This window comes from Phlebotomus argentipes, unplaced genomic scaffold, assembly GCF_947086385.1.
Source record: "Phlebotomus argentipes unplaced genomic scaffold, Phlebotomus argentipes genome assembly contig_5, whole genome shotgun sequence".
Lineage (NCBI taxonomy): Eukaryota > Metazoa > Arthropoda > Insecta > Diptera > Psychodidae > Phlebotomus > Phlebotomus argentipes.
The window spans coordinates 9,645,975-9,662,407 of record NW_026776165.1 but is presented as its reverse complement, the minus strand read 5'-3'; the positions used below and the strand labels follow the sequence as shown (position 1 = coordinate 9,662,407).

The 16,433-nt window shown below is 37.9% G+C and overlaps 1 protein-coding gene across 10 annotated transcripts in view; it reads right to left on the bottom strand.

Moving 5' to 3' along the window:
* Positions 1-16,433, bottom strand: part of LOC132256273 (solute carrier family 12 member 4) — a 63,331-nt gene that overhangs the window by 11,993 nt on the left and 34,905 nt on the right. For all 10 annotated transcript variants that reach the window (XM_059752591.1, XM_059752594.1, XM_059752595.1 and 7 more), the window contains 3 exons: positions 3,011-3,090; positions 1,616-1,736; positions 362-495 (listed from right to left, as the gene is read on the bottom strand). In XM_059752591.1, the coding sequence (XP_059608574.1) occupies positions 362-495; positions 1,616-1,736; positions 3,011-3,090 (335 nt within the window). The remainder of the gene's footprint in view (positions 1-361; positions 496-1,615; positions 1,737-3,010; positions 3,091-16,433) is intronic.

The following is a 16,433-nucleotide window of genomic DNA, read 5'->3' as shown; positions in this document are numbered from 1 at the left end:
AGAGAAAAACAGCAATAAAGTCAGACATAACCTCAAATTACTCACCCAACAGCTGTGATTCTAAACTAGAAAGATTCTAATAAAGATTTTGTAAAATTGTAAAATGAAAAATATTGTCTGAAATCCTCAGTTTTTAAGTTGTAACTTAGATTTCAGTCAGTTTTCAGTTGATTTTCAGGGTGATAAAACCCAAAAATATACAGCAAATGTTGCTGAATATCGTTGATTTCAATCTCATTTATCACAATTTTGTAAGAAAGCAGTTTAAGCAAATCATGGAAGTGTCAGGATTGTGGTGTACAGATTTCGGCCATATTATCACCCCCTTGGCAGTTGATTGGTATCAGTGGCTGGTACACACCACACAGCAGCATGTCAGAACGATGAGGAATCCAAAAATAGCACCCGCCGTCCCCACAACCCATGTTAGACGAATAAAAAGGATGACACCGAAAATGTTCTGGATACAAGGGAGATACACGCCAATCAGTGTGCCTGAAAAACACAGGTAGAATGAATTGACATGCTTCATAAAAGAATCATACTCGAGTGGCGGAGACCCGAGTTCGATGGGCAATAAATCATGAAATCAGCTCAGCATTAAAATGTCCCCCAAGAAATATTCCCGCACAATTGCTTACAAGAAAAGAAAAAGGCAAAAGAACGAGAAGAACTCTCAATTTGGTGAATTGAATTGAACATTTTGTCACTGAAATTGTTTCTGTGCGTATTGATAAAGCATTCTCACTCTGTCGTGATGTTTTCATCTTTTACTACCGCAGCAATTTTATTCCTTTCCCCATATCATGAAAATGCACAATAAAGCTTACGATTAATAACCTCAAGAACGGTATGAGAGGTATAAAAGGTGAAAATAAAAGTATTATACTCATTAACATTTTGCAATATAATGTAATAATAAATTAAACAGACAACAGACGTCACATTAATTTTACATTTACCACGAAATATGTAAGGTCATTAATGTCACAAGTATTTGTAGTCAATTGACCAATAAATTGCCAATATCATTTTCTCTGTTCGGGATGACAATCAAAATTATTATTCTGTAAAAATCAATGTTGTGGCAAATGATTGGAAAATGACAATGTTAAATTTTCAAGCAGATCAAAAGACCCATGAAAAATGCGAATTGTCACATCAATTTTGTGCATAAGCAAGAGAAATGTTGGCAATTATTAAGTACAGTCGCACCTTTGCTAGAAAATTTAATCTATATTTCGGAATATTATATTTGCCACTGTCGTAAATCTAATATTGGAGAAAATGTTTTCGTCATTACATCACATTGATTATAATGGGAAAACCATAAATTCTCCAAAAAATTAATATCCATTTCCTTTTTATGTGGCTCCATTGTGAGACGCAATAGATAGTGAGCATGACCTCAATGAAATTCTCTTGGTCTTTTGCTATGTTTAGCCTATTAATGCGTGATTCAACACATGTGGTGTTGCATATCAAGATTACTTTGGGGCCTAATGCAAATTTCAGACCAAAATGCATAATTAAAGTGGTTAATTTCGTATAATCAAATTATTCACTCCAGAATAACTATCTGCCTATGCAGGTTGCTTATCAAAGGGAAACTCACCCATGCGGGCCGATGGTGGTGGAGGCTTCGAGTCCGCTTCCGATGCAGCTGGAATCGTATTGGAATAATTCGCCAAGGAAGATATAAGTGTTGATATTCGTGGCCTTGTATCAATTTCTTCCTGCAAATTCGTAAGATAAGACAAAGAATTTGAGTAGGAGTGGAAGTTAGTTGTGCATTTAACATGAAATGAGATTCTGTTTAAAATCCTGAAGGTTTATTAATGAGCTTTTGTTGCTACATATTATCTGGATGAGATGTTATAAAGTTCATGCTAAGATTCAGATGGATGCTTTAGGGCATCTTCTCTTCTCCTCGTCAACACAACTTTGCTATTTGCAGCAGATGAAGGATATCCTGGCAGGATTCAAAAGTAGAGAAATCTTGACGATAAGATTATGGAAGATGATTCAAAACAACTGACTCGTCAAACAGTATAATCATCAGATTGTAGAAGCCATTCCAAGTCTCTTCTCTTTACAATTAATGTCCTTCAAAGTTTTTTTTTCTTTCTGACTGTTCTCGGCCAAAATTTCACCTTTAGTATATATTCGTTCAGCTCTGGACAGAATTCTCTCGAATTTTCCAAACGAATGCTACTCACAGGTTTTTTTATAGCATCTTACGGAGCATTAACAATAGCTCTCAATTTGTTATGAATAATAAATTGAGTATTCGTTCGTACGAGAAAGGCAAACGAATACAACGTTTGCCTAATTCTCTTACAGCAGGGATTTTTCAAAGAATTTTCATAAATCCTTCACAGGAATTAAACCGCTCTTCCTAAGTGTTCTCATTGAGAGCTTTTGTGTTCGTTAGAAGTGATGTACTACGCCGCCGATGATGTCCGAAAGAACAAAGAGCCTTTGGACGTAAGAGGGTCAGGGTTTTCAATTTTCCCTCCTTTTTGGTTGGTCCGAACCACGTAATCTGCTCAACACAGGAGAGAACTTTAATACTCTTGTCGATGAACTCATTAATGGGATCACCCAATTAGGAGGAGGTCTCATTAGCACGAAAAGGGGTTTAAATTGAAGGGGTCGGGCGAATGTGTGTATAACTTGAATTGGGAGCAAAAGGGAGGCGCAACGGAAAAAAAGAGGATTCGAGAGCATCATCATAAAATCCCTCCTTCGACTGGGTATTTATTGCTTTACCATATAGAAGAAGGTCTAATTCTGCTACCAAAGAGAACTCGTTTTTATTTTCTCATCCCTTTTTTTCTTCTTCTTCTGAATGAAAATGGACTTGGTTCAATGAATTTCAAATAGCAATTTTCCCTCTCTGCGTCCATCTCATTCACCTTTCAACCCAGCAGTGGTTTCACTCGCCATGCAATCGGGGTAAAAGCTCAAGTGACTTTGGGAAAAATCACTATGCTATGGCTATACTCACCGAATATAAATAAAGATTCGTGTCATAGTGTGTTGATTTTTCGTTGTTGGCAACAAAGGGTTGATCATCCGTAGCATCTCCTGCAACAAAGAGAAATCACATCAATTTCCTGGGATTTGAGAGGTGACTTTATGCCAAAAAAAAAGTCATATCATTTTCAATTGATTCCTGTGCAAAGTGTATTGGATAAATTCAATCGATGGAAAATGGAGAGGAGATTGAAGAGAGCACTTCTTCCTTAGTAATAAGACATTTGCCTGTCGATTGGGGAATTAAATGAGAGATTTACGATTATAGTCTGTCAAGAGAACCGTTCGAATATTCCCATTAAACTTTGTAATCTCGACTATTTTCCCTCTATATCTTTCCATTTTCCTCATTTCACATTCAATTTCCCGAATTATTCGCTCAAGAGCACTCAGAATGTCTATTAAATACTTGATTGATTACTTTACACACGGATTATGACGATAGCCTCAAACGATAAACTGACCAACTTCACTTCGAATCCAGAGCATTTCGGCACTGTGACGAATATATTCTTGGGCTAAAGTAGATGTGGTCAGAAAATTAATTTACCATTTATCCCATCCCAGCGCAACTCCTGTCACTTTCACTCCAACGGTCTACTTGTTGGCTTTGTCGCTCAATAAATAATTTCCCTGACAGTCAGTCAACAAAATTCACCATAAAATGCAAAGTGATACTCAATCGACAACCTTCGAGGCGCCAATCGTCAATTGTGATACACGTGCAAAGTTATTTTTGGCCACGCCAAGAGCTTACATGCGAATTGTTTCCAATTATTTTCACCACTGAAGCGTGAAAGTCGCGTCAAAGGAGGGAAAATTATGTCGCGCGGAAAACACTTTTCACAAGGCGTGTCCAAAGGAAGCTAACAATATGAGTCAAAAGCAAGGCCAAGTTGAAAGTTCAGAGGTTGAGTTTATGATACAATCAAATTAACCAATGAAAGCATATTTGATGTATTACAAAGTTATCTTCCTCAAGAATTCTCACGGGCGGACAAATGACGCACTTAACTAGCTGTTTGCGAGAGAAATTACCACAGAAGAAAGTTTTCTGTCCCTGATTTTTCCACCATTTTTCCCATTTCGAACTTCCATTGGCTTGATTGCGGCGAGTGCAAGAGGATGATCAGGTATCCGTGATGACGTCAATGAAATTTTCCCTTAAATCCCAACAAGATTATTTTCCCCCACCAAAATCATGTTCAACATCCAGAGGAACCTCCGTCACGACGTCGAAGTATCTATTTACACCATCTTCCCATGGAAAATCTCAATCAAAATAATACTTTAAATAAACTGGGTCACCGGCGCTCCAAGAATTCACGAAGACTTTAGGGAAAAGGAGTTAATATTTCACAGTTTTCCTTCCAACTTGGAATCGATTTTAGCCCACGGGAAATCTTTTAGAGTTTCGATTGCAAAATAACAGAAAAAAACACACTGAATTTTGATATTTTTCATTCCTCGAGTGGATTTGCAATTTATCGAAGCAATTTTGCTTGCGAAATTGAGACTCAGTTATCTCATATTTAGCTTGAAATTCTTCCCACACCAACACAAGTCTGCCATTTGATATATTCACTCCCAAAACATCCTCGAACATCGCCTATAAATCGTCCTTGTGTGATCCCAAAGTTACTTTATTGATTTTGCAAACTCTTTCTGATAGATTTATGCTCTTCGCAAAATGAACGAAACTCCAGCCAAAATGTGTGTTGTGCTTTTTGCAGAAAACACCTAAATCTGTGTCTCAAAACACCCTAATTTCCGCACAAATACTCCTCAAAATGATCTAATAAACACTTAATTATAGAATTCATCCCCTCAGTGTAACTAATTAAGTGAAAATCGTTAGTAAATGATTAAATGGCACTTTTTCACCTTAAATTGTTCCAGAAAATTCACATAAATTAGTGGATTTGGCAAATCCGACATTGAAATTTATACCAGGAATTTGTTTTCACAAATTTATGTATGTTCCGAGAACGTTTTTTGCATTAATTATCTTTATTTGAAGGTTCATTTAGTAAAATAGGGAAAGAGATGTGCACGAAACTTAATTAAACACCAACGAGTTTCATTATTCGCAAAGGACAATTCTGGGAAATGGTTTGATTTCGTGGAAAATACCTAACAATGTCGACCATTAAGGGTGATTTTCGTTCGTTTGAAAGCCACAAAAAAGTGATGTTATATTTTTCCATTGAAATTTCACCTTTCATTTAGTGAACAATGAATTTATATATGCAAAAAACACCCGGAATTCCAAAAAGCTCTCATGATTGAATGCGAATCAGTACAAATGATGAGACGTATTAAATAATTGAATGGCAAACATCACAACAATTTGTCGCTTTTAACAATACCGAAAAATATACCATTATCTCTGGTATTTTTCCCCCATTTGACAACAATGTCAGAGAGAGAAAAAAAATGTGGTATTTGATGACACAGGAGGGAAAAATAAGCCTCGGGAGATTGCATTTTCCCTCCTCAGTTTCTCTTATTTCGTGGCCAATTGGTGGGAAGAGCCGGAGTGCGAACGCTTGTGGGTGTGATGAGGTCAATTACAAGGGTGGGTCTTGTAAATTTTCCTCTTCTTTCATCTTCCGGTTCCGGCATGTTTCGAGGATGTACCAGATTTTTATCTCCACTGAAGCTCATGGAGCAAATTTTATGAGAGATGAAAATGTTTCGCTTTTGCCAATGATTTGCTGATAATGACAAAAACTCAGTCGGCATGACTTTTGAAGTGTGCGCAATTTCTGTAATTAAATTTGAGGTGGAATATTTTTGCGTTATCAGTAATGAAATTGTTAACATTATGAAACAGAGAAGTGAATATAAATTTTCATTAATTTGTTTCGCACGAGCAAAAAGACAATAAATTTGCATGTTGTGAATTGTAATAAAATATATCGTTCCAAAGCTCTCAAGTGTTTTCTAAAATAGTCTCACCATTTTAATACCGCCAGCAAAGCTCTCGAATCTATACCAGCGGTATAAAAAACCAATATAATCCCCGAGGAAAAATCACAGACACATACAAACCATGCATGACATATTTTTATCCCTGCAAAATACCATTACAAAACACGATGCAACTTTTCCATAATTGGATGGAAATCCCATAAGAATTCTACGAGACGCGCCCCAGCCGAGACGTCCAATGAATAATTTATTATGTAACCGAGCGTAATTTGAAATTTTATATTCGAGAACATTGAAAAATGCAAATTCTCGGCGCGCGCGTGTAAGGGAAAATTGTGGGTGACTTTTGCATTTGAATGCCGGCGCAGAGTTTGCACAATGTTACCTCAGAAAACAATGAAAAAGGGACGAAGAAAGGAAGACATTTTCACATGTATATATTTTCCAATTAGAATTCGAGAGTTTCAACTGCCAATGCAGAGCTTTTGTGTAAAAAGCCATCTGCAATGTAGGGAAAATTTCATGTTTCATGTACCACACAAAAGGGTTTTGCTCTTCAAGTTAAATTTGCGGCAAACCGTTTGTTTTGCCGCTTTGTACACATGTTTGTACAGTCACGGAGTAAGTGTACATTATATTGCGAAGGCAGAGAATTTGGTTGCTTCTGTGTTTTTGAGAAAATCAATAATCATGCATAATAAAAATTTAATTCAAATGTCAATATAGTGTGGATCATATTAAAACAACCAGTAATCCCACTTCACTGGCATAGCCAGAAAATTAATTTACGCAGTCGAGCAGCACAGGCTTTCCGGCGTAATCCTTCGACAAAATCATGCTAATTGAGTGATGATTGAAAGTAATACATATAGACCAAGGGGGAGATATGGTGATCAGAAGATGGTGTACAACTCAGTGGAAATCTTTGGAAGTTAAAGTGAGCAAAACTTATAATATTTGTTTATTAGACTTCCCTCTGATTAGACACTTAGAAAAAATCATAGTAATACTTTTCTACGTTATGTAACAAGTTTTGGACACATTGAGTGAATAATTCGCATTTCAGCACATATATTCTTCCTATGCCTAAGTCGAATTGTAAAGAAATAGCAGAATTAAGGATTTGCATGCGATAAACATTGCTATGCTGGATCCTTGATGCCAAGAAACGGTGTAAATTGTACTAGAGTCAAACATAAGCTCAAAAATAGTAGTTTTTTTTTTTGGTTAATTGAGTTATATTAGGTTTTGGTAAGTTAGCGTGCAAACAATCTAAGAAAGTCCATCTCCCCCTTGATATAGGTATATTAAATGATATTTTTGTGCTCCATTCGCCTTCATTATGGGATTTAGCGCTACTGACGAGATCTTGGCATATTGATGCCGAAATAGTGCCGTGGAGTTTCGCATGGCACAGTATTTGGGATTCAGTGTCACACATTTTAGTAGTTAAGCCATTCACTGGAGGCACGTAAAATCCCACCTCGAGACTCTCCTTCGTACGCCCTTTCAATTTTACATGAGAGGTGGATTTGTCGACTCACACCACAGACACACGTTAATCCGCATCCCAGCGATGATGATGACGATGACGTTGTGTCAAAGGGGAGCAGATCCACCGAGAAGGCGACCCGATGAAATGTAGGTCACCCAGCATTGTCTCTCTCTCTATCTTTGGCAGAGAGAACTGACACACCCTAATCGGAAAATGCCTGAGGCTCGTGGGATTGCCGAAGCCCTAAGATTTCAGCGCCATTCGAGGGGTTCACAGTGCAAACATTTAGTCTGAGAGTCGAGAAAAGTGACTTGCTGGGAGTAGTTAAGGATCATCTTCTTATATTTGCATTTTCGTTTTGCAGAAATCCCCTATTTTGAATCATTCCGAGCGTGAAATTTTTACAAAAAGCAGAGCAAATTCTCGAGTTTTTATTCATAGTTATAGCAGGATTGCCAAAATGAATAGCAAATATCAACTCTATTGTGGGTATTAGAGTAAGTTTCAGTAAGAACCTTGTCTTTCTGCATGTTTCTAGGATTCCCAGTTTTTCACCCCTCAACAACACGACGCTGTGCCACAAATAAGAGGAGATTCGCACTTATTCACCTTCTTCTTCAACCCCCATTTGGGTGTGGAAATTGTTTCTGAATTTATTAATATCGCCCTTGAGCCGTGGATTGGCCAAACGTGCCGAGGCAAAGGCGAAAAGAATTCCATCTGCCACTCTTATTAATAATCTCAGTTCGTGTTTCACACACACACATCCTATTGAACACATCAATATTGGGTGAATGTAAAATATGCTCTCATGATGCTTCCAACTTTCATTTTCACTTCTCAATAATTCAGTGCGTGCTTTTGCGAAGAGGCGAAATCGATTTATTTATCAGAGAATGAAAGTAGCAGAATAACAATAATCTGGCGAATACCCTAATATTGAAAGTGTGAATATTTAATCCTATCATCCATACAGAATAATGAGAAGAGCACAATAAAAGCTAAGGGTGCTAACGAAATGGGCTCAAAATGGACTTGATGCTGGCAGGAAAGCATGGGTAATATGAATGAATGGCAGCACTTTGGGGGGTTTTCAAGAAAATTGGTTTAGAATCGAGGAGTTTTCTTTTATTTTTACTCCCAACATTTCAAACAGTCATTCATGGAAATTAAGCTCAATCTAACTAATTTCCATGACAAACTTTTGCCGAACTCAGATGTATTTCATTAAACAATGTCAACAGGAATTTCACTAGAAATGCAAATAGTGTATTTAATGAAGTTTATGACGATGCAACTGTGGTCAAAGTCAAGAAACTCGAGAAAAGTCCAATTAGTATGCTATTTTAAGTGGTTGTTCTGAGAAATCATGTTTTTCTTAATTGGATAGAGAAGAAAACTCTGGAAAAAAGAATGAAAATATCCTAATTTACCAACCGTCATAGGCAACATAGCGAGAGAGAACATGAAGCGACTATGAGTGAAAGCAACACGGAAAAGCTCCATTGTGGAGTTTTTAATAATAATCCTTGAAGTCTTATTAACATGAAATTTCACTCTGCAGAATGCACAGCTTTTCGCGTGGGAAATAGCGCTATATAGTAATTGAAATACACATCACTGGGCGAAACGTGGGGATTTTTCGGTCTTTTCGCGGAGTTAGCAAGCAATACGGAATGGCCTTAATGGCAATATATTTTGCGGGCGGAAGGAATTGACATAAAATATTTATTGCAGTGATTTATGAGCTCCAACCATGTACAACATGGGCCGTCCGTAAAGCTCTTCCATGGACTCCCAGAAGATCAAATTAAATTTAAATGCTTGTTATGTTCGCAGAATGGCGACTGAGAGATGCGTATTGTGGATGGAAATTCACTAGATTGGTACTTGAAGATAATGTCAGAGGTCAAATGGACTTGCGAGATGAGATGGGATGGATTTTATTCCATTCTAATTCCTCCACAATTCAACACTGAATGTTTAATATTGAATAGAGAGCACGGTAGGAAAGTGATGACGTATTTTTTGGGAGAAAAAGAGACCCATTCTTGGCGAGATGGAAAAGAAAGTTATCAATAATTTTATGACATATCAGCCCGCCTCGTCTCAAGACAGCCCGCACTTTTCCTCCTTCAACATTGACAAAGTGCTGCAAGAAGGCATCTTGAAACTTTTTCCCCATCATCGTCCCGCTTTCTTCTGCTCTCTTCCCCAATCCCAATCTACTTTGCTTATTGCTTTCGCCAACGTGGGTCGCTTTTCTTGGCTCATCTCGCACCACTTCTTGTCTCACGATGTTGGGCATGAAGATGAGGATAGAGAAAAACGGAAGTTATTTGATTTATCGACATAAACGGGGTGTTAAAGTAATTAAGGGGGGAAAAGTTTCGTTGGACGAGAATATATTTCTGAAGCTACACACAGTAAATATTTACATTGGCGAACATCTTTCACTCTGCAAGACTTGATGTTGCAACTTTTTAAATGCTCCTCACACCATCGTCACATTCCTCTTGGCTTGAAGGATATCACAGTGCCGCACCAACAACATAAGGGATGAAGTCAAATTTTTCCCACAGTGGGAAAGTGAGTTAACATAGCGAGAGTATTTAATCAATTTCACCCTGACGCTCAACGATGCGATGTTCAACAATTCAGTGGATGATGTTTCCCATTTTGACGAATTGCTGACATTATTAAAAATTCTCATTCCCACGCCATCATTGCTGACAATGAGAATTTTTTTTTTTATTATTCCATAGGGATTAAGTACAAATGGAAATTGTGCCTCAACAACATTTTCACAAATATCTGACTGTGATTTATTGATAATCTCTTCCACAGTATCGCGATGGCAAAAAATATTCCATCACATGCTGATGCTCGAATAGTGGAAAACGTGAAAAATCACGATGTGGTGCAATAAAACTGACAACTCTCGTGAGAAACAATAAGAGCGTGCGTTATATTTAGTCATCAGGGGAAACAGATAGATCGCTTACCAATGACTTAAACAGCTTGTGTCTTTTCTTTTACACAACCAGTCTTGTATGAAGAAATCAAAGTGTTTACTAGATCATTTGCATAAGCTCACAAAAGAGCATATGCAAAACTGCCACCGAGAGGAAAAGTCGCAAAAACTAAAACACTCCACGCTCTAGTCGGGAGAACAAGTACAAATTGGTTTTCCTCGAGGCGCTCAACATAATTTTCTTTTCCCGGGCGAGAGTGAGCGTGAGCAAGTAAGACCATTTCCATAGTCATTCGCCTTAAGATGCAGAAAATGGGTGTGAATTTCTTTTCACTCGCTTCCTTGGAACACTCTCTCGGCGTGTGTGTGTATAAAAATCACACAGAGATTTGCCGAGGGTGTGCGTGAAGGATAAGAGAAATCATTTTGTATAAATATTTTATGCCACTCCCGGCTGAGCTGCTGAGGAAAAGGATGTGGCCCAGGAGAAGTGCCAGCAAAAGGAGAATCGCGCGGAGAGTCATAAAAACCACACCACCGCCCCTTTTCCAGAACTTTTCCCCTCCGCAATCCCAATTATATTGTGGCTGCGAAGTTGCCACATATATATGAGTTGGCAGGAAGTGTTGTGAGCTTTTCTTGGGGCTCTCACAAAGTCGCCTGAGAAAAATCTAACCACGTCTAACTATAAATATTCATGACGGTGTGGAAATTGCTGTCATTTGCACGATGGGATAAACTTTCCCGCACCTTCGCTTCGAGTGCCATTATCTCTTTCCCCTTTTTACGGCATTTTTTTTTCTTCAAATTGGTCTTCTTCGAAGAGAGTATTTTGATTTTGCTGTCCGAAAGTCTCGGGTCGACCCTTAGATTTGATCTTCCGATCTAGATTCTGTCTGGATAGCTCTGGTGGCCCTTTGGAATTTACATTGAAACTTACGGCCTCTTTGCAGGATTTTATATCCCCATTACATTTGCACGAGAATATAAATCAGTTCATGCGTAAATGCGCATCTGTTTCGCTCAGTGCTCAGTGTAAAGGATTAGAAAATAAAACATTTCGCAGTTATGTGAGTACTTGCACATCTTTTTACACAATGTGACGACATCTCACCAGCATTTGTTGTGTGTCCTTAAGCAAAGCAATTATTGCATAGAAAATTATATTTCTCCCAAAAAGCTCAGTATTTACATAGTGTAAATTAATAAATAAAGAGCATGAATCATGCTGCCGTAAAAGCCTCTCAAGATTTATGCGCAAGAGGCCATTTGGTGCTCAAATTCGTGGGTTGCTTCTTTGTCGCGAATTTCATTGCATTTAAAATTACTCCATAAAGCTTCAGATGCTTTTGTATATGACAGTTAAATTTTACGAGTCTCCCTGCTAAATCATCAGCGCGGCCTAAGCTGGGATTAGGATCTGCATGCTAGATAGGGAAGTTTCATGGGAGTCTGTGTGGAGGGACAAATCACAGCAAATAGCACACCTCAATCGCTGGCGGATGAGACCATTAAAAATCCCATTTTCTCTACCACAAAGAACGTCAATTTTGTGTGAGACTTTCACATTTGACCTTTTATATCCCGGTCAGTAATAGAATAAATAAAGCACGCTTCACTGCGTATATCATTTAGAATTATTGAGAACTGTGATGCACATGACAAATAACGAAAAACAACAAAGGGTGTCCTCGAAATGAACAGGACTGAGGATAAGATCTTATCGGTTTAAAAAGGGGTAAAATAGAAGATATTTAGGCCTGGAAATTAATTAATTTTCTCTAGTTCGCCACCGTTGATAAGCATTGTGAGAGTTGGAGTGTAATTTTTCACATGAGCGCAAAATTTCAAGGGCCTAAACCTGGCAACACCTGACGCAATATTAATTTCTTGTTGTGGGTGAAGATTACACACATCAATACCAATCAGTCTTGCCATCTGAGCGGAGGGAAAATCATTCCATGTGGAAGTAACATTTCCCACCATTTTCCCTTTAGCATATGAAATATTTTTTTTCTCGCTATAGTATTAAAGTAAATGGCGTAAAAGAGAAATTGTGAGAACTCTTGGATATATGAACACATTTTCCATATTTCACTGTTGTTTCAACTTCTCCAAGGAAATGGCATGTATTATCCTTAAATCTTTCAGCACATTTCCTCAGAAAGCCAGCCAGAAAGCTCTCTCTCCTTGTCCGTTGGGTGGCAAAGCCACGGGGAGTTTTCTGCAAAACTTTTCTCCAAATTATGCACTTTGGGTGGAAAATTGAATTTTTATGGCCTGGCAACGATCAGTTCGTTTAAGAATCCATGTTATTAGTGCCATAATGGATATCGAATGGCTAAACTTTGGGGTAACTAGAGGAGTTTATTAAAAAAAAAGAACGTCGATGGCAAGTGAATTATGTAACTCATCGCATTGTAGAAAGTGCGCAGAGTATCACAAATTCACATATTGCCAGCACAAGCAGCGTCAGTTGTTAATTATGCGATGGTGAGCGTAATCCCATATATAAATTCTGAGTAAAACCCAACCAAAAAAGTATAATACTGGCTCCTAATGAGAGCTCACCTTATTTAATATTTATCTTGCTATCCACTTTGTTTTGTTCCACCTCAAATCTCATTAAAATGTTCATTTTATCGTGAAATTCTCCACCACAGGAGCACTCCCATGGTTAGCTTTCACGTGCAACTTCAGTGTCGGCAATTTCGCCTTTCATCTCCATCACAACCGCTGGCATTTGTACTGAGGAATGGCCAGTGGGGAAGTTGGAATTGAACCACACATGTAACAATCCTTTGCTCACACCACCTTCTCCACGTCACATCCGGCTTTCACTGTGCTATTGTGCAAATTGCAAAAGTTGCGAACACGAAGCTTTCCGCCGGCGCGCTGCAAATTGGGTTATGTGCAGAGTAGAAGGAATTTGCATGGAAAATTGATGAAAAAGTGATTGGAAAAGTGTGCCCAATGGATTATAAGAGCTCTTCACATCTAAGTATCTATTTTTCAATTGCTTCACCCAACAATAAACAGTCATTTCGTCGCAAATCAGAACAATTAACATTTCTAAGACTGAGGGTTTTCATGGATTTTCCGAATGATTTGAGGGCTTTGTTGTCAAGCATTCTCAACTCATTTGACATTTTAATTAGGGACTCACTGCCATTTATAACAGACATATTTTGTGTGTGTGTGTGTATTTTCCCAAAGACATCTCGTTTAGATCCCTTAAGCCAGGCCATATTTGCGGGAGGACTCTTCTATTCATAAATGCTATATTTTGCAACCTCACCAACAATTGCTGTTGATGTTGCCTGAAATGAAATTAACATAATGTCTACGAGAGACTCAATGAAAATTAGGAATCTTTGGGGAGGGAAAAGACACACAGAGTGAATTCACACAACGGATGTGGAGCCTCTTTATCATTCTTGCCTTAGTGCTTTCGTGGAGGAAAAACCCATCCTCAAGATGTGTAATTTCACTACGAATTTTCCCACCATCTCTTTCCCTCTCTCACACTCCAGTGGCTTTTTTTGGTGGGTTGATCGCCGAGGAATTTAGAAAAATTGCCATCCCTTCTGGCCTCATGACACGTGCGGTGGTTTAATAATATTCCATCCATGTTACATTTCTATTCCGTGTCGTCTTTCCTTTGACGCTTCTTTTCTGACGCAAATAAAAATTTCCTTTTAGACGATTCCTCATGAATATTACACACGCCCAGTAAAATGCTTCCAATGTACGGAATCAGCATTTGAGATATCTTTGCGTCTCTCCTCAGATAAAAAAGCATCCCTTAATATTCTAACATGGAATTGTACATTTACTTTTCTAATAACACAAATGCGCGCACCTTCAGACGCTTCAGCACTTTATTTCCATCCTCCACAGTAATAATCTTGTAATGATTCTGCTGCCAGAGGATTATTCTATGTGCAGAATATATGAAATTTAAATTTGTCCACAAAAGACGTCCTTTATCTGTTGATTTTGCAAACGTACTTGCAAATATTTTCATATTCACATACACAGTATGTTCTATGGGGAAAATATAAGCTCGTATGTCACGTTTCGACTGTGGGGCTTCAATTTATGGGCAAGAGTATTAAAATTGGGACACAATGTCTCAATATGTATATCAAGTAATCCTTTTCTGATATGGATCCATGCAAACTTTCCATTAAATTGTGATTCTGCTTAACTAGCTTCAACTTTTAACAATCCCTCTTTAAAGTCTTTCGGGTTTCCTTATTATTGAAACCTGTGTGTAATAGCAAATAATAAATTGAAGACCCTCTCTTATGTCTGAAGCTTTAACCTTCCCACTCATGAAGAAAGTCTTTGGGTGTAGAAATCAAAGAAATTCTGTAGCACTTGAAGCGAAAAAGCATCCAAAATATCCAACTGGGAATGGGCACAATATTTCAAACACATTCATTTCTCAATGGGGCGGAAAATGCGGAGGGTGAGTCATAAAGAGTGTGGTGTATAGTCATTACAGCCCTGCCAGAACCTCCCCGGAGAGAACTTCCATCCTGAGCTCCAGCGACGCTGTGGTCTATTCGGTTGACATCCCTGAGTTATTTCTCACGTACAATTAGGGCCAGAATACATACATATGTGTGCAGGGTTATTAATTTTTGGGCATCTTGAAAATGTTTTCACCTCAGGGAGTTAATTTAGAGTCATCTCTTATGTGCGATAAATTTCCCCTTCGCCCAGAGACCCATTAATTAGGGATAAGACAGCCAGGAGCTCCTTAATATTCAGCATCACCATCAGCACAAAAGAGCTCATTCAAGATGGGCAGACAGAAAGTGGAGAGATTGAAAAGCATCTACCATATGATTACCACACTTTATTGATTAGTTCCGATCTTCTCACTTGCCATGTGAAATATAGTTATTGGAGAGGTTGGGCGAATTCATTTCCCCTGACTTACCCAAAATCTTTTCGTCACGTCAAAGAAAGGAGCTCTGAAACAGTCTCTTATACAGTTATTTCTTATTTTAGTGTAATTACTCTTATACGGATATTAAACAACCACGATTGGCACAAAGCGAACACACAGAGTTTGCTTATGGTGAAAACACAGCATTTGTAATTTGTAATTTGTCCACGATCATCTCTTTCTTCCCCACGCGTTTCGTGTATTTTCCTTCCTACTCGCACAGTGGCTGTCTCGACATGTCAGAGTCGGTCGCTGACAGAGTAGGAAAGAAAATACACGAAACGCGAGGGGAAGAAAGAGATGATCGCGGACAAATTACAAATTACAAATGCTGTGTTTTCACCATTAGGATTGTGAATCGTGTGAGTGCTTGGAATTCTAAGTGTTCAATAATTATTTTCACAATATTTTAAGCATAAACACAATTCTGATTTTCTGAGTTCAACTTTCTTCAAAACATTTCATCTACATCTTCACTATAAGTTACTATTTTCGATCGATCTTCAAATATAATTTGATGTGTTTCGATATCAAAGCAATCTTCTTGATTGTCCATCATCAACAGTGACATCAAATTACATTTAATTAGAATATGTTTTTCAACTCGAAAAAACAAATACAAGAAAGAAAGCAAATACAAGTATAAAATATTCAATAGATAGATATCGAATTGGAATTAGGCTATCAGAACAATTTATTTCTCATTTGTCTCTCTATTGACCTTAGAGTTCAACAAAATGAGTCGCAGGTTAGTAACCTTAATGGCCAAGGAAGGCGAGAAATGGAAAAATCCATCATAATTTTGCTAATTGACAAATTTATGCCACTCAAGAGTAATATAACCCAATTTAATTTTATTTATAGCTTCTCTCTCTCCCTCTTTTCTCTTGTGCCTTTTTCCGCGAGGTAAACACATTTGCCAAATTCCCATTGCTAAATTAAGGTTGTCCAATAAATTCATAGAGAAGTGTGCTGAAGAGCACAACGCAGTCTATTACAGTGTCTCATATATAAGTGTATGCATATATATT